This window comes from Chroicocephalus ridibundus, chromosome 7 (genome assembly GCF_963924245.1).
Source record: "Chroicocephalus ridibundus chromosome 7, bChrRid1.1, whole genome shotgun sequence".
Lineage (NCBI taxonomy): Eukaryota > Metazoa > Chordata > Aves > Charadriiformes > Laridae > Chroicocephalus > Chroicocephalus ridibundus.
In genome coordinates, this window is record NC_086290.1 from 39830367 (window position 1) to 39856106 (window position 25740).

Below are 25740 nucleotides of genomic sequence, written 5' to 3' on the forward strand. Positions count from 1 at the left end.
TTGGGATTGGGATGGGGTGGGAGCCATTTTGAGTTGCCTTGCAAGTGCCGCTTCTGTGGTCCGTATACATTGGTTGGTTAAGTGACGTTAAATGGCAGGGGCCAGGACAATCTTCAGAAAAGTATTTTGTTACCTGAAAACTAGCAGTGCCTCGCTGAAATCAGTTGAAAAATTTTAAACAAGAGTTTGCACTCCGTGCCATACACGTGTTTCAGCCTGAGTCTCAGCAGTTGCTGCTTCTTCAATACCAGCAAATGGAAGAGACTTGTTTTAATTCAAGCAAGTTCAAATTCAACTTAAATAGATGTTAGCAGGACTGCATAGCACCATGACCTTTTCCTGTGGCATTTTACGTGATGTGCACTGTTTTGGGTGATGTTAATGAGTGTTGCAGCCCCCAACCTGGTAAATCCACCCCAAGTTAAAGATGATGGGAGGGGACAGATATTAGACTTAAGTGTTTTCCTTGCTGCAGGGTTTGAATAAGCAGAAATAGGGCTTAAATTGTATAAACTGGAGAATGTATATAAAATAAGAAAAGGTGAATGCCTAAGAAGGCAGATCAGGATTTTCTGTTCTCACTGTCTGAAAGAACAAGAATTCAGGGACATGTTGTGTTGATCCAATTAAAAGCTGAAAAAAAGACACAGTTTCATACCTTGCAGACTTATGCAATGAAACACACTGTCATGAGGATTGCTTTCAGCTAAGGACTGAAGATGTGTTGGGTAGCAAAATCCCCTGTTACTACAGACAGAACTTACCAAACTTTGGAAAGGACAGAAAACATGTAGGCTTTTAGCTAAGCAGAACCTTTTGGAGACTGAGGAAAGATCAGACAGGAAATACTATAAATCTTCCCTAGGTATGGTGCTTATACCTTCCTCTGAAGGGTCTTTGCTTGATGCCCCACCAAGCAGAGCTGTGGCCAGAGCTGGAACAGTCTTCTCTCATTTTTGGGCAATGCAGAAATGGTAACACAGACGACATTAAAAGCCAAAATTATGTCCAAGCAATTTGTTTGTCTTTTCAGTTGGAAAAACTGTTGTTCTAGCTTACAGGATGAAGCGCTCCATTTTATTAATGTTTAAAAATTTATAAAGCCATTTATAACCTGAAAGAAATCCTATTTTATTTAGAGACAAAGAGGCTGAATGAGGAAAAAGAATATAACTTACCAACATTTATGCTAAAAATATGGGCAACTCTGTCTTGTGGGTGTAACCAACTGTGTTGATTTATTTTTTGTAAAAAGTACCTTTGCGTTTCGTATTCATAGAATCATAGAATGGTTCGGGTCAGAAGGGACCTTAAAGATCATCTAGTTCCAACCCTCCTGCCTTGGGCAGGGACACCATATTGATTCTGGACACAACCCCGTGACGAAAACACGTAGTGCCCCCAGCTCCCTTTTACTTCGCTGAGATTGCTGAGTTACAGCAGTGTGGCAGCGTGAGCGCTTTGTAAAAGGTTCACTTCTCAACTACCTGCAGGGACAGGACATCGGGCTAAATAACACGGTCCCCCATTCAACTGTCCTGAAAAGAAGACTTCCCAGGAAGCTGGGTTGCATAGTGTTTCCAGATTAGATACTTTTATATACATACATACATACATATGTATATATGTATATGAGTTTTGGAATACAGAGTGGAATATACAGAACAGTGAGGTTTGCGTAATGCTGTCTCAGGAAAAAAATAATAAATTGGATCAAAGCTTAACATTGCAACCCTATGCCTGCTGCAGGTCTTCCAGAGAAAAAAAAACCCCACAGGTTCATGTATTAAACAGTGAGGTATCTCTTGGGCGTTCATCCTGTTTTCATGGTAAATTAACACATTCAGAGCTTTCCAGGACTTGGACAGGAGCCAGTTACTCAGATAAAGTCAAGAAGATAATGCTGCAGCAAAGGTTCTTCTGCCTTTATTTTGACAATTGTCAGGGTAATTATTTTGTATGGGAGTTCAGCTCCCGTTTGACATACTGCGTGGCAGATGGTCAGGGTGCGCAGGGGCTGCAGGAGGCTCAGAACACAGGTTCAGACTCTGCATCTGGACTGGCGTTCCCCATAACGAGCCCAGCTGCTGGGCATGGGGCTTGAAACCAGCACCATGTTCGCCACCTCCTCCTCCCTGTTACTCTCGGTGGACTGCAGCAGCCCTGCGAGACCAGGGGGCCACAGCGAACTGCGTTTCTTTGTAAACACCATGCCTAGACAGCTACCTTTCCTTAGCAGTTCTGCAGAGTCTTTGCTGGGTAGTGGCACAGAGGTTGGCGTTTCACTCTTTCAGGGATAACAGGGGAAACCTGCTGGGTGGACATATGTCACTGAAGCTAAAGCTTTTCTTAATTCCCAGTGTTACGTGGCCACCGAGCTGTGGGTTGGGCAAAGAGAGACTCGCTGAGTTTTTCCTTTTTGTCTCCTTTATGCCATAGTTGCTCGGTCTAGACAAGAGGGTTTAGGATTAATTCTTTTCCAGTTTTGGCAGTTGAATTTTATAGAGTCTGCAAGAGGAACACATGAAAGCTAATTTCATTTCCTTGTGTCTGCTCACTTAGTTAATGTCTAGTGGCAGATATTGCGCTGGCTGAAATGAGCTGCTATACGCTATCTGTTTTTAGTGATGATACATGAAACAAACAGAAAGCTGCTCAAGTTTTATAACCTGAACTGGAAGTGCTGATAGCAATAACGACAGGAAAAACAAGCAGACAAAAAGCCAGCATATATCTGGGCAAGTTAACTACATAAACATGACATGCAAATCACTAAAGGAATACAGATATGCAGCCCAAAAGTGTCATTTGGAGACAGACTATCCTTTTACCAGAGGCGTATCTGAACCTAGCACCGAGGTCTTTTCTTAGCTTACAGCTGTCCTAGAGAAAGCAGCCGCATTCCGAAACTGCCAGAGGTTGAGGTTGAGAAATGAAGAAGCAGGGGATGTCTGAATGCTAAATAAATCAAGAAATGCAGTGCTTCAGCCTTCAATTTCATCAAAAACTCATCAGACAGCAGCCCGATTTTACTTCATCCCTGACTTGCCAGCCACAGAAACAAAGAAAAGGAGAGAAATCGCTCCACCTGGCAGGGGAAAAAAGATTTAAAAAACAAGAGCATGCTTCTAGGGGAAGAAGCAAGCTAACTTTGCACTGCCTTAAGCGTCTACTAGGAATGAGCATGCATTTCATTGGTATTCTGCAGTCTGGAGAAATGAGGGCTTCTCTGCTCTGTGATGCAGCCAGTACGTGGTTGTCTGGTTTTCTCTTTATAGTAGAATATGGTGAAATGTATCGTTCTTGGCAAAGCTCAGAGGCGACTTGCTCATGGGTATGTCTGCTGGGCTTCAGATGGATTTTCGCACCGCATCAGCTGTGGAGGAAATGCTGTGCTCTCAAAAGTAACCCATTTGCATCTGTTATTTCTCAGACAGCCCAAGGGAAGCATGGAGGAACTGGGGGAAGGGCTTGGAAATCTGTTTCAGATGCCAAGAACGGTTTTTTTCTTTTCTGTTTGGATATTTTTTTTCTTCTTGAAATTCTGCCCATGGATGTGGTTTGTACCATATTGGAGTACAAAAGTGCACCAGTTGAATTTTTTCATTACTGACCAGGCAGAGTATTTATAAAGCATCATAGGCCAGCAACCAAAGATAATGCCAACATAGATACCTTTTAATCTTAAAACATATACATCAGAACTCAGCCATGGGCAAGAACTTGAGTGGATGTGAATCAGCATAGCTTCATCAAAGTGAACGGAGCTGTACCGACTAGAATGGCGTGCACAAGATTTAAAATATCACTAACTCTAGTAACAGCCAGGCACCTTGTAAGAAGTAAGATGACATACAGAAAAATGAAATACCTAAGCCATTTTGAAGAATGAAGTGTTCCCTGAAGGTTTTTAGGAAGATTGAGAGAACTTCATCTTCCCTAAACTGCAGAAAACAAAGTGCATTTAGTCATGGGTCAGAAAGTCTAGCTAAATTGTTGACACAACTATTCAGTAGAACCTGTCCAGAAACCACAAAAATGCTGTCAAGAAGAATAGGCTTCTGCATTAAATGATAAAAGAGACTGGCACAGGGAAGGATAAGACATCTCAGAACTGGGCAGAGGAGGAGGCTTGGATGGGTGTCTGGTGTTGTCTTTGCACAGTTTTTTGTTAGGTTCAAAATCAGTTTGGATGGCAGGAGAGATTCCACCACAGCACACCCCCACCCAACGCCCCCATCATCACCATTTATGACCCAGAGCTGCAGGCTCCTGAAGTGTCCCCTGCTTCAGCTACAGTCTGCCAGGATGCAAAGTCAGTGCAGAGACGGACAGGTCTGGTGTCCCACCAAGAGCTGAGCGCCTCCTGGCAGAACTGCAGCTTAAAAGGGCGTTCAGCGAGTTCCCCTTGAGACGGCATCTTGTAGCTCCTCTTCCTCCTATTTCACATATCTTTGCACCGTGTTACAAGCACTGATGACAGCCCAAAAATTAATCTGAAGATCTAGATTATATGCTATTGTTGCACTGGTTGATGAAAAGCGTCCTAAAAGGTAGTGGAGAATACAGGCTTAGCAAAACCGGCAGACTGAGTTGTTACTGGGTCCCATCGTGTCTCCTGTCTCCTTCTGGCACATCATGAGCTTTTTCTCCAATCCATGGTGATCTGCAGCATAAGTGAGACAACACCTTGAGAACGTCCCTGCTCAGGACAGCGATGAACGTAAATGAGCTGCAGTGTTCAGGCTTTGGTGCTTTCCCAAACCAGAGCCACAGGAGGCAGCTGTTCAGAGTGGACTGCTGTAACCTGGCTGTTGTTAAAGTACTTGGCTAACGAGAGACTGGAAGGCAACTGTTTCCACACTGTTAGCAGCATTCACTGGAATAAGTCTGTGCATTTACCAAGTCAACAGTTCGTAACTGTAAGATAAATTCATCTCTGCAGTCTGCTTGTGTTTCCTTTACACATTCCCGGTTTTGTGGATTTACGGGATGTTTGAAGGGATTTATTTGGGACTGAAAATTAGAAATTAATTCATTCTTTGTTAATTGCAGATCTACAAATGCAAAGAGAAATGAGGACTTTCAGGCACAATTTCAAAACTCTGACACAGCTCAAAACCGTAATTTTTAAATTTTTGAAATTTAGAATTTTGACTGATCATTGCAGATTGTACAGAAATAACATCTTGCAGCTCCTGTGTTCAGTCTGCACTCATTTAATAGAAGGCTTGCCCGAGTACAGTCTGTACAGTTAAGCCTTGAATTATTCTGGATAAAAAGCAAGATCCTTCTTCCTGACTCGTATTTTAGAAAAATGAAGCAATCGTTGCCAGGCTCTAGCAAGTTTCAGAAAGTGTCTTTGAGGAAGAGTGTTTGGTTGGTAGAAATGTGCAGGGAATTGGGACGTTTTTTTCCAGATTTGACATTCACTTTCTGTGTGGCTGGGACAGAGTAACGTCACTGCTGTGCCTCAACCGTCTGTAAAATGTGCATCGTGCTCATTGAGGACAAACTGTGAGCCACCATCAGGAAGGTCACAAGCTTTCTGATGGGGCTCTTGCCAGTAGCAAAGCTTCCACTGACTACAGTAGCCGCGAGTTGATGCTTCTCCCTCTTTTGCAGGCAGTTAGCAGCAGCGCCCTGATTTCTGACAGTCGGTGTGTTCGATCTGTCTGGCTAGAGTTGAAGGTATCACTGTCTGGAGGATTCAGCGTCTTTCCAGCGACTATAGTGGCAGCTTAAGCGACCAGTTCCAACTCTTAGCCGGCTAATATTACAGCAGACAAATCCCATCCGTGATGTACCGTACTGTTGTTAATAGCAAGGGGAGAAGCTGGGATTTTTTCTAGAGTAGATTGAAATTACCAGGACATAAATTGCTGTGAAAATCTGAGTCATCCCAGCAACAAGTTCAGCAGAGGAGGCATTTTCAGCTGAGCTCTAACTAGTCTGCATTTTGGCAATAAAATGGGGAAGGTTGTTCTTTTGGGAAAAATGTTCAGGCAATACATAATCTGGACCAGAGCTGTTTAGTCATATAATGGTGTTCTGTTGTGCATAGGAAGATGAGAAAAAGAGTTTATTTTGCTACATGGGAAAGGACAGGAAAGGAAAGGATAAAAACCTCCATTTTTGTCTTGGAAATTTGGATTTGAACAATAAAAAGAGATGCTATGGGATACACACCTGCTGATCTTCGGAAAAGCCAGCTTGCATGAAGAGATAAACACAGTATTTTTTTGAACTTGAACAGAACAACCTCATTTTCTCCATTATACTGGAGTAAAGAAAATCCAGACACAGTGACTCAAAACTCATCCCTTCTTAAAGATAAGGGAACTGATTTGCAAACTGTGATACTTGATGCTCGACACTTGGTATTTGAAGCTGTTAGTACTCTTCCCATGAGTAGGGACAGTTGCCTCTAAAATTTAAGTATCAAACTCTGTAGTTTAGCAAAATCTGTTTGGTTGGGGTTTTGTTTAAGGGAGTACTAAAACAAGAATCCTGTGATTAAACTGGACTAATTGAGCCCCTAGGATCTTTTTTATTTGATGTGCCTGAATCTCCTTCAGCTTGTTTTACTATTCTTTTGATCAGCTCCCCAGATTTAGCAAGGAGCATGATTGCAGAACACGTGTTACAGTTCCTCTCATGTGGATCTTGCACTTCCTTGAGCTGTCTGTTAAATCCAGCTGCTGTCTCTTGACTGTAAACTCTTTGGCAGGGAAAGTGGTCGTTTGACTTTGTACTTCCCAGCACAATTATGCAAAACCTCTCAGTGTTCCTCTGTAGGCCCTTCTCCCTTTATTGGTAGGGACATGCCTAGTTCAGCGTGGCAACCTTATTGGTCAGATGGATAGTTATTTGCAAATAGGTAGAAAGAAGCTTGTAAATCAGCCATCATTGTCCCTAGGCAAGTGTTAAAGTCATGGCTGATTGCAAGACACCTATTTTACTGATGCTTTCCACTGAAAGTACCTGTTTTCAGTTGTTGGTAATTGTTCCACAGTTTAGCTGTTCAGGCTGTAATATTACATGCTCAGTGTCTGTCTCTGGGTACGTTTTTAAAAGTCAGAAATGGACCTATCTTGTTCACCCTGAGCTAAGAGCAAGATGAGGATGGTACGTTATTTCGCCTATGTTCCAGCACAGCTTTTTATTTTGAATCTCACAGGCTTGTAGGCCGGCAGCTTTGCTGGTGTGTGTATCCAGTGATTTCAGTAGTGCAAAGGCTGGACATGAGCACAAGCTCTGTTTGCAGATGTGGAAAGTCTGAGGCACAGTCTTTCTCTTCAAGGGCTTTGCTAGATCAAATAAATACCCTTCCCCCTCCTTTTCATCTACCTGTAGCCTCTGCCAGGAGCATGAGAACTGTAGTATCATCTGTCCTTGGTGGCATATAGATTTGGAAGCACTGAGAGCTGCCTCTTGATTCTAACCAGGTTTTAACATTAACCTTGCGTCCTATGCTGGACCAGCTCTTGTCTCACTCAATCTCTGTGCTAACTAGGAGACCAAACTTTCAAATAATATCTAGTTCCTGGCATGCAGCTGTGTCAAATCACTGTGATGGTGTGGTAAGAACCTGCCCTCTTTGATAAGTTGTTAAGGGTCTGGGAGCTTTTCCTAATGTCGCAGCCCCACAGCATGTTCAAAAGGCAAGTGGAGCCAAGAGTATTTTTAAATGCTTATGGCACAGTGTTTGTGGTAGAGCTTCTCAGAGGCCATAATTGCAAAGCAGGGAGAACATAATCATCAGCTTCTTGGAAAATATATACAGAGCCTGTAATTTTATCAGCATCACAATTTTTGTTCTTTGAGTATCTTTGTTTTGATGTGTACCAGAGTAGTAAGCCGCAGGAGGGAAGCTGTTTATGGATTCTCTGCCCAGATGCTGGTAAGTTAGGGGCTATCCCTCTTGTTGTGAAAAGCAGCTGAACTAAATGATTCTGGGCAGCAATGGAACATAATTCTTTCTCTTTCATAAGCACTTTTCAATCATGGATGTTTTCTTCAGCAGTGAGGCACAACTGGACTAAATTCTCTCTTGTGTGTCTTTGCCTTCCACTCAGTCTTTCTACAAATTTTTGCTAATCTTAATTACAGTGGTGCAGTACTGACAGAGGAGAGTCTGCTCCAGATCCTCAGCCTGGAGACTGTTGGATGTGGAGACTCTGAAATCCAAATTCACTTTCTGTGAACAGTCATAGGGAGACATATATCTAACTGGGAGATTCACGGGTATTGCCAGCCTGTCACGTCTCCTGATGTTAGTCAGTGTGACCCAAACCATCTCCTCTCATCTAGTGTAGGTGCTGCCCTCGGACCACAGCCCCTTCGTGTTTAGATTGCCAGTTGGGCCACGGTATGTAGGAAGGGAGTTTTAGAGTTTTCCCTGCTGAGTGCGGATCAATGTGCGCCTCATCTAAATGAACTCTGAGAAAAATACCTTCAACACTTGGTTTCCCAGCAGGCTACCCATAAACGTGTACATTCTCTTCTAATCAGAGGCTGGTTTGTTGTTCATCTCTCGATGCTTTGACAGATAGCGTTCAAAGAGCACAGAAAGTATTGGAGCACAGTGCCTGATTCCTGCTGGGGACTACCTACAAGCCGTGTGAGCCAGTGAGGTGGCACTGTGCGTACGTCGGCACAGGCTGCCCTGCACTTCACTTCTGGACCTCTGCTGAGGAGTCACCAGAGGACAGGGTGGGGGTAAGGTCTGTAAGACTTCCAGGGCTTCAGACACAAGCCATTTTTATCCTTGGCCAATGTGGGTTTTGTGGACCAAACCCAGTATTGCCTGTAAGGCTTAATTTTTCCACTATGGTTTCCTTCACGTGGATATGACAAATGCTGAGGAACTTCAGCTTAGTCCTGATCAAAATACTAACTTGCAGGCCCTGCCCAGCAAACGTGGGCAAACCAATGTCCCATCGGAAGAGAACGCACACATTTCAGACTGGCAGGTCAGCGCAAGGGTTATGAGGGAGTCTGTCAAGACATTATCTCGTGGGATGTTTAGTGAGTGTGAATAGAAAGCAGTCCTGTTTCTGCCACAGACTAAAATGTTCTCTTTCCTGAATGAGAGCATGAGCAGGCTTGATCTTTCATTTAACGTGCAGCACAACTGAAGTGCATATATATACATTCCTACCACACCTCCACCCCCACACAAGATGTACATACACATTCAGGAACACAGAGACCTTTCTGGTGAGTCATGGTGTTCCGGCTGTCTCTGTCATAGGCAGCTGCATCATCTAATTCCTTTCATTGTGGCACTTTCATCAAGTGCCATCACAGAAGTTTACCGTTTTCTTGTCATAGCTCTGTTCCCTTGGCAGGCAGTTCCAGAGATTCCCTGCTCTGATAGTTTCAAATTTCCCTCTAGATTCCAGCTTAAAATAATTCACAGTCAGTTTACATTCTTTGTTTATGAGCCAAAGTTTCTCTTTAGCCTAAATAGTTCCTGTCCCTCTCTGGTACTCACCCTCTGATGTTTAAAGTCTGATTTCTCAAAGGAAACAAAGCTCGTGCAGTCATGCTGTCTGGCTGGCAGTCTCAGCCTTGCTCAACTCATTTGTAACTTGTTGGCCCATTTCAGCCAGCTCTGGCAAGGGAGCACTGGTTAGAAACACAGGCAGTCCCTCCACCTTGAGTGATAGTTGCTGAGTGGATACGAAACAGAGACTCGGAAAACAGTCTCGTTGGGGGAAAGGCCGTGATAACTCGGCCCCTTCTGCACAATCAGAGACAACAAACAGCTGGCCAGTTGTGTATTGGCTTCTATTTGCCCAGTCTAGCAGACCTGGGAGAAAACTTGGGATACATTGCTGGCAAGAGGGGATAGGGCTTGCTGAAGAATACAGGATGGAGGGATTAATCAGTTTAAAGCCTTAATCTGTAGGAAACAAGGCTCCGTTAGCTTGTGGAACACTCGGTTATAGAAGGCAGTCGTGATTTAAATATGTGCAAGGGTATATTCCAGGATAGGGAGAAACAGGTCATCGGGAAAAACATGGATTGGTGCAGTTCTTCCTTGTGCCAGATGACCCACAGAATACATCCACATCATTCAACTCACTTCAGTCCTTAGCATAGGACATAAATGATACATAGGTCTCCTGCTGGCCCCTCTACGCAGGGGCACGTTTCACCCAGTGAGACTAAGAGGATAATTGAGATGATTGGTCCTTTACATATCTGCTCGCCAGGTCCATGGGCCATGAGACTCATAAACTGTCAGACTTCCCGGCTGCAAATCAACCCTTAGGCACTTGATCAAAGGCACCCTCTCAACTTTTCACCTTGCTTTGGCTCCATTTTTAAGCTACAGGCCCCCAGTCCACAGTGCTGAGGTCTTGTCATGACCCCTAAGTCAGCATTTTCAGAGCAGATGCATCCCTGCAGCCATTGCTAAGAGGTGCCGGTGATCCATTGCTGAGCGAGATGCACGCAGAAAGTGCTAGGAAGGCTTTCTGTTCTGCCCAGTTGTGTCTGGCCTGAAGCCGTCTGGGAGCCAGATCTGACTGCACATCTGACGTGTGTTTCTGTAACTGATGTGGCACCTGTCTTGTATAGTACTGGGGTACATTTTGAAACAAATAGTGTAGTGAGAGAAAGCAGAAGCATAAAACTCTAAAGGCATTTGCCTTCATGTTTGAGTGTACATTGGTTTATTTGGACGGATTAAGCAGATAGGGGAGAGAAGGACAGAAGTCGTTTTGCCTACTGGAGATGCCCTTCTGAAGGTGACCTACCAGTTGTGGAGTTTTCTGGTGCTGCCATCACCCTTATTGCTGAGCATGCCATCATCACAGATCTTTACCTATTAAAGCGAGAGAACACTTAACATCCTAATGGTTTGAGTGATGGAGTGTTTATGTTATATGTAATGAGGGGAACCCATGAAACAGCTTGCTGTGAAGAAATTCTTCACATTAGCTGCAAAGTGTGGCCCCCTGAAAATTTCTTCTTGGAGTTTACTGGGCCTAAGTCAAGAGTGCACTCCAGGTGCTTAGAGCTAGAGGATTCAAGTTGTTATCTAAAATGTGACATTATCCCCACTGCAGGAGCCAAGAGCTGCGCAATACAACATCCCTGCAAGGGAGCAAATAGTCTTTTCCTAGTTTGGAGAGGTGAGGTGCAGAGGGAATGATTTGTCTCAGATTTATCGGGGAGCCTGGGGCAGTTTGGGGACCTGAAGCCAGGAAGCAGAAACTGCACAGGATTCTTCTTCCTCCCAGTGACCACTTCAGCTGGTTTGCAGCTGCTTTGTGTTCCCGGAGTGGTAAGAAGCCACACTAAGGTACCCTGGTGTATCTCTCCCCCTCTCTTATCCATCGGAATAAAGACTTCATATTTAACCCAGAGAAAGAATAAGCTGCATGGGTGGTACTCTTTGAGTAAGTAAAAGCTCCTGGTGCAACGAAGGCAGGTGCGGCCTTGACCAGAAATGGCTTCTCACACACCTGAAAAGCCTAATTAGCACCAGTGAGCACAGTCCCTTGCCCTTGCTCATAACGAAGTCTTGAAGCGGTGTCACTCGGGTGTGTGCCCGGCACCCACTTGTTCCTGCCCACTGGTAACAGCCATCCAGCAGCACATCGTTCCCTGCGAGGACAGTCATTGGTGGCACCTGAGTTCTGCCAGCTGGAGGGACTGCTTCGACACGGAGCTCAAGATGGGGGTCAGTCATGGGGCGACTCGGCCTTCCCTTTGCAGAATTCACCTCTAGGCACTGTCATATACCTGCAGTGCATCTGTGGCTACAGTAACAGAAAAACTGTAGGCTCCTGGCATCTGGAAGGGAGACTGGCACCATCAAGGGAAAGTTCTGCCAGAAACAAAGAGCCCAGGAGAGAAGCACAGTGCTGCTAGCACCAGAAAGTTGTTGTGACCAACTATGTGGCCAGCACCAGAAATCAAGAAGCAATGATTGCAGCTGTATGTTTCCAGATGCTGTTGTATTCTGCATGGCCTTTTACTGAAAGATAGTAAAGAGAGAGAGCAGTAGATTGCTCTGACTTCAGTTTAATTAATTTTGTCAGTCCCCTTTCACAGGATGCTGTGAGGCCTGTTGTATGAATGTAGTTGCTGTTATGGCTGCACGGCAGGAGAAAGGGCAAAATAACTCAGGATTTCAACCTGTGCTTGAGCTGGCTGGATCTGGGATTTCTGCATCAAAGGCTGGAGTGCCGAGCTGTGGGAATGAGGGTTTCCATCTTCTCCTTGTGGCCAGTTTAGCAGAAACACTGGCCGTCACTCGACAGCTGAGGACAGGCTGTGCAAGGACTATGTCCAGGAAAGCAAGGAGTTCTTTGAGCTTTTCAGGGAAAAGCCACCTCTCATATCTCCCGGTGTAAAAACTTGCCCCTTTGTATTTCACCACCGCTTTGTGAGACAGAAAAAAGAGCAGCATAGTACATTTACATATGCTGTGTTAACACACTAAGCATGGAGGTTGGTGTGGTTTACTTTCTCGCATTTCAATATAAGAATCAGATAAAGGAGTCACAGCAGGAGGAAAAATTACCCTGTCTCCCTTGTCCTGCAGCCCGGTGGAGTGTGTGTATGGTATATAGTAAGTCACCTCCGATTCCTTTTAGGTTAGGATTTTAAACAAGAAGATCGATTTTAGTGATATTCAGTCCCGGTGTGGTTCCAGAGATAACATCAAACATTCTGCAGGGGGAGGAAATGTAAGTAGCACAGACACCCTGTGAACAGGCATCTCCACTGTGGTGACCCACCTTGCACAGCTAGACCCCTCTGTCTCCCTTCCTCTGAGCACTACTTCCCTTCTCGCTGCTGTTTCACGCCTGAGTCTGGTCTGGTAGTCGTGTGAGCCCTGTGTATGCAGCGGTGGCCTCCTGATCCTTCTCCACAGAGCACGTATTTCCAGAAAGTGGATGGGAAAAGGAAACGAGAAAAGAAGGGTTATCTCTAAACGCCCGAGGGTGCTGACAGTGAAAGTCCCGTGTGAGCAAAAATGGTTCAGTGCCTTTCATGGGAGTGGCCCAAGAAAGTAAGTTCCAGAAAGAGTCCAGCTCACAGCGAGACTCCAGCCTCACAGTTGGGCATCTTCCACTGCATCAGTCCTTCCTCAGCTAACCTGAGAGGAAGAAGAAGAGAAATAAAGTGTAAGGACAAAGAAAGCTCAGAGAGAGAGTTTGATCAGCCAGCGTGCTAAGTGCTAATGCCACGGCATTATTCCAGTGTAACAAACCGAGGTTGCTCAGGGTTTGACCCGACACCCCTTAGTTCTAGCAGTCGTGCTGGAATAGCTTAAGGTGGCTCTGACCCCTCTGATGGAAATGATCTCCCCTCAGATGGAAGAGCTGATGGCGTGGGCACGTCTGATCCAAACAGACTCGGTACATCCACCAGTGCTGGCTTAAGTCACTGCTGGTGATGTGAGCAAACCAGTGGCATTGCAGTCACCCTGGAGCTCTCATCTGGCCTGGAGGGGCTGCAGCTTCCTAAGACCTGCTAACGCAGTACTGTGATTTTGGGCTGCATCTGGGAGCGAGTCGGGAGCGCAGCGAGGCAGGAGTGTCGCTCCGTGGCTATTCCCGAGCCGGGCTCAGCGCGGCCGGCAGCGGGGCACAGAGCAGCCGGAGGAGGGGGGTGGCCGTGTTGCTGCCTGGCTGAGCAGGGCCATGCCACTGCCATCGGTGAGCACCGCCGCGCCGGCTGCTTCCACGCCAGCCAGCTCAGGTACAGCTGCAGCAGGTGCGTCTGTAGATTCATCAGACTCTCCATAGTGTATTGAGCTGAAATGCACACCATATTTAGATGCAGAAAAATACGAAACAGATGGTAGAGAAAAAAATAAAAACAGTCTCTGAAATATTCCTGGTTGCCAGGATGCACATTCAAGAGCAGAAGCAAACGGGATGGGTCCTGCTGCATGCAGGGCTGCAGAGCATCCACCCTCAGAGGAGGCTCAGAAACATTTTAGGAAGAACCCACAAGCTGATCTGCTTTGTCCTCCTCTTCATTTTGCTATTAGTAAAGCTTAACCCAGCTCTGTCATTTCCCTAGGAGGGAAGGAAGCTTGCTGTATTAATCCAGGTGTTTCCTCCTTTGTGGCATGGTGTGTTTTCTACTAACCAGCTCTGCTTTTCCAGTGGTTGGTAGAGGCTTGGGCTCTTCCTCCGCGGGGCTTGGCTTGTTGTTTATTTCTTTTCATTCCTGTAATTTGTGTGTGTGGTTTTGACAGGTACAAATCGTAACCAAGAAGATTGACTTGAGTCATGTGACTTCTAAGTGTGGTTCGCTCAAGAACATCCACCACAAGCCAGGTATTGTAGGGGTTTCTGGGGTGTGGGGCAAAGCAAAGACCTAGTCCTGTCATGTGAAGGAGAAATGATGGATCGTGCCACTCTCTTGTATAGTCCAAGAGAAAGTAAATACACTTTGGTAATAAAAATAATAGTCTTAACTCTACTTAACTAAATATATAAAGACATAAAGGTACAGGACCGCCTAGTTTAGAGAGTCGATAAAGAAATAATGCAGAAGGATGCTGCTGTGGCATAATGTCAGTTTGATAAGATACTGAAATGCAGCCTGAAGTCAACAAAATACTTAAGTATGTGCTTCAATCCCATGAAAATCAGTAGGGCTGCAGCATATGCTTAGAGTTTGAATATGTGTTGAAGATTTTAAATTTTACTGAACATGCAGCATGGTATTTTGCACTTCTTCAAAACCATTAGATCTCAATTAAAAGGGAAGTAGCGTGAGCACACCCGTCTGCATCAGGTCAGACTTTCTCCTGAGCCGTTCCAGCCTCTTAATCTGTATTTCCTTTTTCTGTGTAGGAGGTGGGCGTGTGAAAATTGAGAGCGTGAAACTGGATTTCAAAGAAAAAGCTCAGGCTAAAGTTGGTTCACTGGAAAATGCCCACCATGTACCCGGCGGTGGTAACGTCAAGGTAAGGGGACAGCTGTCAGAGAAAAGGCTACCACTGTGTGCCTGGCCCAGTGAAATTATTAGAGCTGTGAATTCAGTGATGGCTCTGAATTAAATAGGAAACATCTTTTTGTTCCCCTTTGAGCACACTCACGCGCCATTTGCTCCCTTTGGAACTTGGAATGACCAATCTCACATCCACATCTAAACTGAGAGCGAATCTTAAAGTAAAACACCCTGTAGTTTGTGCACTGGCTTTCCCCCTAAAGATAAACCTTGTTTGGGACCATTGTACTGCGTAAGTGTGACCTAGTAAGTTTAGCATGAGTATCCCCAAGAATCGGGACTTCTTTGTGAAACAGGAGGAAGACAACTTGAAAGTAAGAATGCTCCAGAAACATTTGAAAAAACAGATTTCAGAAACAAGTCCCTATGCCCATAAATTTTATGCCCATAAATTCTACATCTATTAAATTCATATGGCTAGTAACAATGGTACTGCTCATGAAAGCATCCATCAGGGACAGAAATAGTAAGAGACTGTAACATAGTAAGCCCATGTATATTAAAGAAGTGAAAAAATCTCCAGTTTCAATTATTCTAATGAGTGAAGAAGCTTCAATCCTTGTAAGAGTTCTTAAAAGTAAACAAAATGAGACCCAAATGATGATCTATAACGAGATAATTTGGTGAATATATAATGTGTTAAATTCTTTGCTTTCCTGGAGCAGATTGACAGCCAGAAGCTAAACTTCAGAGAGCATGCTAAAGCCCGTGTCGATCATGGGGCTGAGATCATCACGCAGTCTCCAGGCAGGTCCAGCGTGGCTTCACCACGCAGACTCAGCAACGTCTCGTCCTCTGGAAGCATCAACCTGCTTGAATCGCCCCAGCTTGCTACCCTCGCTGAAGATGTCACGGCAGCCCTCGCTAAGCAGGGCTTATGAATTTGCTCGTTTCACATTGTATGAAGTAATAATATTTAGGCATGAGCTCTTGGCAGGAATGGGCTCAGAGCAGGTGTTACATTCATTCTTTACCATGTCTAAAACTAAGTCACATCCCAAGACTTGTAGTTACCATACAGTTGAAAAATAACAAAAAAAAAAATTTTAAATAGATGCAGAAATTGGCCTGATTTCCATTTACAACAGGAAGACACTGGCTTTATATGGGTATAGAACTGCAGTATGTTACATTGGACAATTATTGTTGCTCTGCTCTGTCTTGCATGGAGTACCGTACTATGATAAAATGCATCTTTACCTTTCATGTGCCTGAAGGCCATCCACCTCTTTCTGAAGAGCCTTGTTAATATCCCAAGTTGCTCATTTCACTGTTCTGTTGATAGATAGGGAAATAAAAAAAAGAAAAGTTGCCCATTGTAAGTTATTACAGGTTAAATTAACAGTCTGCTTACCAGAAGGAAGGGCATATAGAGAAATTCAAGTTTAATTAAAAATAATGTGTTATTTTGTATAAATGAGTAGAACAAAAGTTGAATTAAGTTATTAACATTTTTTGGAGCTGGTTAATTCTGTCAGTGTATAGCTGAAAAGCCAATAAATTATTTAACTAATAACTAAAAATAGTAGTTGAAAACATTTGAACCATGCATGGGGAAGTGACGTAAAAAAGCTGTTGAAAGCAAGCACTTCTACCCCAATGGACTTGTGTCTGATTAGAAAGTTGGTTAAGCGGCTAGATTTATGTACGCACCACCGGTTTCACATCCTTTCCATCTGTTTGATACAGTATTATAGATATATATATATTTCTCTGTGGCCATTTGTGATACGCCCTCCTCATATACTTGAATATTCTACTTCTTTATTCACAGTATCTGTGTCTCTTGCACCCTTTGGTGTTGCAATTTTAGGTATGTAAAAGTAGATGTTAGCAGGGTTTTTTTTTCCCTATTCATAAGAATACGTTTTAAAAAGATGAAAATTTTAGCATGAAGTTGCTTTCTGTAACAACTAAAAGCCGTGACCCTGTTTTAGTGCCAGATGCAAGTCTCTTCTGTGATGCTAGAAAAAGGATTCCTTCACTCTTCCCTTCCCTCCCTTTCTTCACAAAGGTATGATTTTTGTGGGGTCCAGGCGTTTGTAAAAGGGTCTGCAAAGATGGCTGAGTTTGGGTTCTGGATTTTTTTTAAAGTCCGCAATAGTTTGGTTCTGGCTTTTTTTCCTTTCTTTTTCTTTTTTTTTTAATCTCCTGTAGTTAACGGTGAATATTAGAGTTATTTATTTTTTTCTTTTGCTAAAGTTGAAACACAGAAAAAAGGATTAATTTGTTGTTTCCACTCCTTCAGTGATGTCTTATGTATACACTCAGGCACTCACATAACAGTGATGAACGTAACAGAGATGCCTGTAAATTGTAGCACCCGAATAAATACAATGAGCTCCCCAGACTGGGTTGCCATAACGATTCATCAATAAATAGGGCATCTTAAAATCTGAGCAAAGTGGGATTATATTGACTATAAAAAGTATAAGAAAAAGTGTGCATAAAAGATAAGGGGCAGAGATACATCGACAGCCGATCTCGCAGAGTTACCTGCGAGAACTCCACACTATCTTATGGACACTAAGAGAACACTGAAGGTTATATGGTGGTATTACTCATCAGCGGATAATAATCTGCTGATACTATATGTACAGTAGATGTTATTAAATGACCAGTTTACATTCTTGCAGATTGTTTGATCTTTTCCTTTTGAAATCTCTTAACTAAACTTTGCACTGTCAGTTGAGCTATACTTGATATGTGTATTAGGTTAACGTTGTGTGTTGGAAGCTTTTGATCTGTTCTTTTTCCTTCTTAATTTGTATGCGTGTGTGTGTGTGTGTTGGGGTTTGATCTGAAAAGACTCATAGAGAAGATTTTTATGTCTGTGGAGAAGTATTCTAATAATTAATAGCACAGGATTCCCCATCATTAAATTCAGGTAGTAAACGCACAGTTACTAGGCAGTAAATATTCAGTGGACCAAAGGGGGATTTTGGCTAAGCTGTCACAGCAGTACAAAGACAAAACAAAATGGTTACCTCTCTAAAAAATGTTACTGCAAATGAACTCCTAACAGCCCCACACATGACATTTCAGCTCTGCAAAAAGCTTTTTCACACTATAAAGTACCTAATACTGTTTGTAAGTCAGTTGTTTTCTACAAGGGACAGTGAGTTTAGGACCGTGCTAAGTGCATCTGGAGGATTCTGATTTCTGCCTTGTATTTGGTATACTTTTGCTTAGAGTAATCCTAAGAATTCACATGGAAACAGTGTCAAGTGAGGTGCATTAAAAGCCTCTTCCCATTTTTCCAGAAAAGCAAAAGACACAAAAACCAACAAAACAGTATTTATATCTCATTGCTCTGATCATACTATCAATTAATATGAATTAGCCTTGCTGCGGGGTTTTTTTTATGCCTTTTGCCAATGTGGGAGAGTCTGTGGTACTACTGAACCTCGGCTTCTCTGAAGCTGAGAAGCACCTAGTGAGAACAGTGTTAACCTGTGACTCAAGTTGGTTTTTTATTCTGCTTTTAAAATTGACATACTCTAGAAAATGAAGCTTAGTTAATCCACCTATGAGTCCAAAGTTAGAGTGGTGTAACACACCAAGTCATTTATTTCATGCATTAAAACGAGCTTTCTTGTCTTGATTCAAGCAAAGACCTTTGTAATCGTAACCATCCTTCCATAGAAAGAATCCTAGAACGCTGTGGAGTTAGACGAAAAGAAATCAAGAGTTTTGTGCTGTTATAATAAAAATATTAAAAAAAACAAAAAACAAACAAAAAAACCAAAACCAAGTTATGTTACATGACTCTAGATGTTCACTGAAAAAGCTCATATTAATCTTAACTTCTCAAGAAGAGTGTTGGTTTTAAAAACAACTGTTTTGTAAATATGTAATGCCCACTAAGGAAGATGGAGCCAGCTTCCTGGAAACTGCATCCGCTGTGTTTCTTTTCCACAGGCATGTTGAGCCAGCAGGTATGTTGGGTGCCTGAGACCCAACTCTGTAACAAAGCAGAGATAATCCAGACAAAAGGAATAGTGAAACCTTGTTTGGATAGCTAGGGGAGAGCCCCAAATTAATAATCCATCAAGTTGTAGAGACAAAAGTACTTCTGCCCCATCTGCAGAGTTCTGTTTCTATGTAACCGCAAGCAGAAAAATCAAAGTTGAGCAAACCTCTGTCCAGCAACAGTAAAGGAAAAACTAACACTGATGAGGGAAATCGCGTGCCCACAAGGGCTATGTCTATTTTCGCTGTACGGCAGTAAATGGTATTATCCATTCGATGCTCCGCTAAGGTACAGTGGTAACCTCATCGTGACTGCTTACGGGTCTAAGTTTGCCTACATACACGACCCAGAGGGTGTCGAAGGGCAGCCTGTGTGGGCTACCACACGTGAGCAGTTTTTTCCACGCTGGACCAAATACCGTTTGAACCCCAAGTACAAATGTCCCTTCAAAGGCAAATGCCTTGAAGAGTAGATCGCGTTTGCTGTGAAAACCGACAGATTTCTAGCCTGGGCGCGTGTCGCCGTCACTCGCTTAGTCAGATCGCGAACGACCTCCCTCCGCGACTGCAGCAATTCCCACTGCAGGAAGGTAAATTAGTGTCACGCTTGGGAAAGTCAAGCGTATAAAAGCCACTTCAACTTTAGCAAAGAGAAAAAGCCAACAAATAAACATGCTGTACGCTGGGATGTCAAGGAATTCAGTCTGCTGTTACAAACCTGTGTTTTTTTCTGATAATTCTAGAGCCTGTTACCATAAAAGAGGCATTTCTTGAATGGCTGGTGGTAGGTAGTTCATGTTTTTCAATCCGATTTGCAATTGTATTTGTTGCTGTATAGTGATTGTTTTGCAAAATAAAATCGCTTGTCATCTAACCGCTTGTGTTGCTTTCCACTGTCCGTGAGGCGGCTCCTGCGGTCAGCCGCTGCCGGGCTCCGGCCCGGGCCCTGCGCTGAGCCCTGCGGGCAGAGGGGCCGGTGGCTGAGCCGCCTTCCCCTCCCTCCTCCGGCGGCCCCGGGGCCGGCCGCGGCCCAGCGCCGAGCCCGGCACTGGCGGCGGCTCGTCACAGCTTTGCGCGGTGGCCCCACCCCTTCCCCCCGCGGGGCTGCGCTCGGGGCAGCCCTTGGTGTGGCGTCCGCGGGGGGTCGGCGCAGCGCTCGTCCCCTCACAGCCGCGGGGGCGCCATCGCCCGCCGTCAGAGGCGGCGGCGGCGGACGAGCGTGGCCGGGTCCCGTTGAGGACGGTGGGGTCGTGTGGACCGGAGGTAGCGGGTGACGAGCCCTCGGGGTCGACCTGAAAACTAACGGGGACTCCGCCCGGAGGTTGAGGGCCGCATGAAGTAGGTTGTTCTTTTGGATCCGTTGGCGGGTCTGCCTTAGCTCGGGTCAGGGAGGAGGGCAGCGCTGTGTGGCAGGCGGAACGAAGAAATTCTCCAGAAAATACGTGTGTGTGCTGGCCCAAACCACCTGTGCGGGTCAGGTGCCTTCTCAGGGCGGGCCTGTGGTGCGGGGAAAGAGGAGCCTCCCCTCACAGGGCTTTCCTGCCCCTGCGGTGCCCGCTCGGGCCCTGCAGCAGCAAGGCCGCCTCCGGGGCCTGCCCTGGAGGGGTTCCAGGCCTGCGCAACGACACAGGTGAAAGGGGAGCTTCAGCATCTGCTGCCCTGTGAGCTCTGCGCGTTCTGCAGAGGCGGATAGCGGCAGTGGGGCTTGCTAACAGAAGAATCCTCCAGACGTGTCTGGGTGCCTGAGCGGGAGGAGGCAGGTACAACTGAGTAGGCTGCTGTGAGTTTCCCAACACCTGGCCAAGCTGGGCTTTTCACATAATGCTGCAATATTTGTAAGTAAATGCAGTCAAACTACCCGGAGGAATCATCAAATGCTGTTAATTATCCATTAGAAGCACCCTCCTCAGGGTGCTTAGGCGCAAGGCAGAACTGATGTATCATCTGCTAAAAGGAAAGGGATTAAGAGGTTGAGAACAAAAGGGTAAATCCTGATTTAAGCATTCACTGCTAGAGCAATGGTTGAGGACAGCTGGTAAGAATCTGTTTCCTCCTTTTAAAGTGAACAAAGAAGAGGTGGTATTTTTATGATTGTTGTGTTTTATTAGCAGCATGAGGTAGGTGATGTATTTTATAATTTGCTAGCAGATTGTGATGTTGGAGCGCTGAGGTGAGTACAAGCTGTGAATAAAGTCTTGATTAGTGTTATTGAAAGTGAGGGAAGCCCAGGAATCCTGTTTGCTAGATGCACAGAGGATCTGTCCGTCCTGTGCCTATCACAGGTCGTGGGGTGTCCCTTCCATCGTACAGGAACATGGTAGAACAGTCAGGTGGGTGAAAAATAGAGAAAATAGATCCGATCTGAGTGGCAGGCAGAAGGCCTTTCGCCTGGAGGTGTGTGGCCACACAGAGGTCCCAGTTGCTGCTTTGAAGATAAAGGACAGCATGGCCCTGATGGAGGGGCTCCCAAACCTGGCTTGTGTGAGCACCCTTGTTCTGGAAGGAGAAGCATGTGGCAGAGACGGTTCTCAGCCCTCTTCTGAGCAATGGAGAAGAAGACCTGTTTGGCAACTCAGTGGAACAAAAGGTCCCCACGTTCTTCTCCAGCAAGAAGGTGAAAAAGGTGTTTGGGTGAGGTGGGGTTTGGGGGAAGGAGGTTTGTTCTCCTTTTTTCCCAAAAGGAAGTAAAAGTTTTGCAGCTGCTACCAAAGCAGTCACATCCCAGAGCTTGGAGGGTCCTGATCCAAGGTGGAGTGTGATACCCTGACAGTGAAAGCTGGATTTTTTTTTTTCTTAGTCTTGTTCAGAGACACCCCCCCCATGCCATCTCTAGGATTTTTTCCCATCTCTCCCTGCCTTATCTAGCTGGAGCATAAACTCTGCCTATTACATGTTTAATTGCAATTAAATGGGTTTGTGAATATGACGAGTTGCTTGGACGTTATGCAAAGGCAATAACTCTGTTGCTGTGGTGACTATGGAGGATCTGTGTTTCTGCTGTTTCAAAATAGGATTGTCAGATGCCCAAATTCCTGTAGCAACAGCAGCAAACCTGGTAGTTTTAGGGGTTCATTGTGTAATTTTATGGCTTCATTTATTCTTGTTTCTGAATGCATACTTGTGTTTGAGCAGGGCTGGCAAGAAGAGCTGTGAATGAGACTTCTGAAGAACCTTAGTTGAAATGTTTTCATGCAGAGTTTAAAAGCCCTTAAAGAAAAAAACAGAGCTTTCCTAGGTTTCTTTAATTTTTACAACACGCCTGGGAAGGAGAGAATCAGACCTTTTGTTTTACACTCCCCTACGCTTCTGTCCTGTGTAGTTCACGATAGCACAAAGAGGATGTATACGGCTGCCACGCCGAAACAGTAGCCTTTGACCCGCTCTTTGCACTGGTGTCAATGGCGGCGTACACAATGCTGCCAGTGAAAGAGCCCTCTGGGCCCCGCGCTCTGCTGATGCTCTTGCTGTCTTCTGGTGGAGTTACTTAACGAGGTCCAAAGACTTCCTAGGAAGAGAAGTGGATAAATGAAGGAACAGCTTTTGCTTCTAACTGGCAGATCCATATGAGGAAGGGTAAAATGAGTGGCATCCGTCCGTGCTGACGTTCTGTGACTGGTTGTCCCAGGAGAGAAAGGGTCTCCAGCATGGGTCCTTTTGGCCAAGGACGAAAGCCTGCTGGCAGCTTGTGGAAGACTAAGCTCTCAGGAGTGTGCCAAACCATTGTCGTTATTCTCTGCCCTGGGGTGTACAGTTAGGAGCTGTTTACAGCTTTGCTCTTGGAAAGGCTGCTGCGCAACAGAATGGCTCGAGAGCCTCATGAGAGTTTGGATTCTGGCTCTTTCTGCACAAAGAGAATCACAGATAAATTAAAGGTATGAATACTCAGGAGCGCGTGTGGCAGGGATTGAGGCGGGGGACTTGGAGAGCGTCGGCATGAAAACAAGTGCAGGATGGCGAGGTCTAGAGCGGTTTCCTGCTCGGGGCACTCCTGTGTAGAGCACGGCCTCATGCTGAGGTTCAGCTCAGTGCTCCCGCTCTGCGGCGTGCTGCCAGCTTTCACTGCTTCTGGATCAAGACTGAATCCTACTCTGATGGATGTGTGAACACAACTGCGCGATGAATAAATCGGTGATGAAGCAGAATCATGTCATTTGGGGGGATGTCAGACTGAGGCCTGTAGTAAGAGAAGAAATGGAAAAATAGTGTCATGGGCATCTTTTGTGCCCAAGCGCTTGGGTGGGCTGGGAATTGCTGGAGTACAGCAGAGCTGATGACGCCATTTCAGCTCTTCCCCACACCTCCTTCCGGAAAGCAGTGACTTCGTGCAGTATTCGTTCCAGGGAGGAATGTCTTTAAGTGCCTAATATTATTAAGTCGGAAGATTGAAAGGCAGGAAGAAATACGGTGCAGAAGGTTTTGTAGGCAGACAGACCTGTGTTTCTGTGGCAGCCCAAAATGCCGGTGCAGCCTAGTGAACAGAACACAGGTGAATTTTCAGGACACCTTGCTGTTGTCCTACTATAATGACCTCCCTGAAGAGTTCGCTTGCTTCCTCTCCATCCCCACTGTAAGGGAAAGCCGGGGACTGATTTGATCCCCATCCCTGGAAGCGTTCAAGGCCAGGCTGGATGGGGCTTTGAGCACCCTGGTCTAGTGGGAGGTGTCTCTGCCAGGGCAGGGGGATTGGACCATGTGATCTTTAAGGTCCGTTCCAACCCAAACCATTCTTTGGTTCTATGACTTTTCTCTTTGCCGCACCCGCTGCAGGGTTTAGGTACAGTCAGATGCTGACTGTTTATCACTTCTACTGTGTTGTGTTTCACTCGACTGTCAAGAGGCACACTGGCAGGAATTAAAACTCAAATTTGCTTTCCAAACAAGAAGACATTGTATAAAAAGTCCTGGATCCATTGTGGAGATTTGGAGTAGGGAAACTTCTTTAATACATACCTTGCATTTAGAAGTAATTTTTTCAACCATCTTCTTTCTGTAGTTAGTTCTCATAAGATTTTAGAAATCAAGATTATTTTTTTCCTGTCTGACCTCATTTAATTGGAGGAATGAAAATAGTAATTAAGAAGTTTCCTGTTTGAGCAAGCTAATTCTGTGAATACCAATCCCTGGCTTCTGTGCACCAGGAGAAAAAGTTGCTGTTAGCAAAAAACCCAACCAAACAAGACAAACAAAGCCAGCTAGCTTAGCATTTCAGCAGTCAGGTAGATTACTGATTTTAATGATTTAAAAATTTTTGTCTGTAAACGTATTGTTAAGGTTTTATTTAACAGTTTACCTTCTAATTAACTGTCTTAATACTCTTTTTGAGCAAGAGGGGGATTTTAGCAAAATATAGACCACGGAGGGTCCTGTTCTCCGTGAGTGGAGATCAAGACCAGCGTAAGTCACTGCAAGGAAGTACTGGGTTGGGTACGAGAAAAAACTTTATCCCTGTTATGTGAAAAGGGGCCAAGCGGTTTTGGCAGAAGATAAACCCCCCTTTACAAACTGGGAGTAAAAGCATCTTATGAAAGCGGTGGCACTGTTGTTTCTGCAAACCTGTTTCTCAGAGTGCCCATAAGGAAGGAAACAGGTGGTGTTGATCAGTTCAGCTCCTGTTCCAGGGAGGAATGTCTTTAAGTGCCTAATATTATTAAGTCGGAAGATTGAAAGGCAGGAAGAAATACGGCCTTGGCTTGTTGGAGCATCTCTCTTCAAACTTGCCATCTTTTTGTATAAGCAATGAAATAGCAGAATTATTTTTTTTTTAAATTAACCTATAAGAGTGGACTTGCATTGGTCTTCCATTTGATTCCATTAGTTATTTGTAGTTGTATACTATTTCCCGATATCCTTAGGTATATAAGGAGAGCTAATCTAACAGTGACTGAGAAATACTCCCAGCAAACCTGACTCAAATGTATCTTGGTACTAGTCAAATCAGTCTGGTATCTAGTTGGAAACACGAGTAAATCTTCTTTGGCGCTCGCCATCCTCTCCACCTCTGTTTGTCTCAACTCTTCCTGTGCAGGAAAAGCCCATGTGTGCTGGCTTTGGCTGGGGTAGAGTTCGTATTCTTCACAGTAGCTAGCATGGGGCTGCAGTTTGGATTTGTGCTGGAAGCAGTGTTGGTAATGCAGAGGTGTTTTATTTACCGCTGAGCAGTGCTTGCTCGGAGTCAAGGCCTTGTCTGCTGCTCACGCCACCCGCCAGCGAGGGCTGGGGGTGCACAAGAAGTTGGGAGGGGACACAGCCGGGACAGCTGACCCCAACTGACTAAAGGGATAATCCGTACCATATGATGTCAGGACCAGCATGTAGAGCTGGGAGAAGGAGGAGGAAGGGAGGGACGTTCAGAGTTACGGCGTTTGTCTTCCCAAGTAACGGCTGTCCATGATGGAGCCCTGCTTTCCTGAGGATGGCTGAACACCTGCCTGCCGTTGGGAAGTGGTGAATGAATTCCTTGTTTTATTTTGCTTCTGCAGGTGGCGATCGCTTTAGCTGTCAAACTGTCTATCTCAACCCACAAGTTTTTCCTCACTTTTCCAATTCTCTCCCCATCCCACCGGGAAGGGGGCATGGAGTGAGCAAGCAGCTGTGTGGTGCTCAGTTGCCACCTGGGGATAAACTGTGACACCATGGAATAATTACCCCGAGCTTGCCCTGCTCCTACCACCCACCACCCTTAGCTTTCCGAGAGAGTTTATTACTTGTGCCCCTTCTCTCCGCACTCTTGAGGTAAAGGAGTATCTCCCCGTTTGACAGCCTTGCTCCGTCTGT

General features: G+C 45.0%; 1 protein-coding gene across 37 annotated transcripts in view; it reads left to right on the plus strand.

Moving 5' to 3' along the window:
- MAP2 (microtubule associated protein 2) overlaps positions 1 to 19840 on the plus strand; it is a 229008-nt gene extending 209168 nt beyond the window's left edge. For 19 of the 37 annotated variants that reach the window (XM_063342104.1, XM_063342112.1, XM_063342114.1 and 16 more), the window contains 4 exons: positions 12618 to 12710; positions 14234 to 14315; positions 14838 to 14950; positions 15660 to 19840. In XM_063342104.1, coding sequence (XP_063198174.1) covers positions 12618 to 12710; positions 14234 to 14315; positions 14838 to 14950; positions 15660 to 15875 — 504 coding nt within the window. In that variant the 3' untranslated portion in view covers positions 15876 to 19840. The remainder of the gene's footprint in view (positions 1 to 12617; positions 12711 to 14233; positions 14316 to 14837; positions 14951 to 15659) is intronic. The other 18 variants (XM_063342119.1, XM_063342120.1, XM_063342121.1 and 15 more) reach the window with 1 other exon arrangement.
- Positions 19841 to 25740: the final 5900 nt, after the last annotated feature.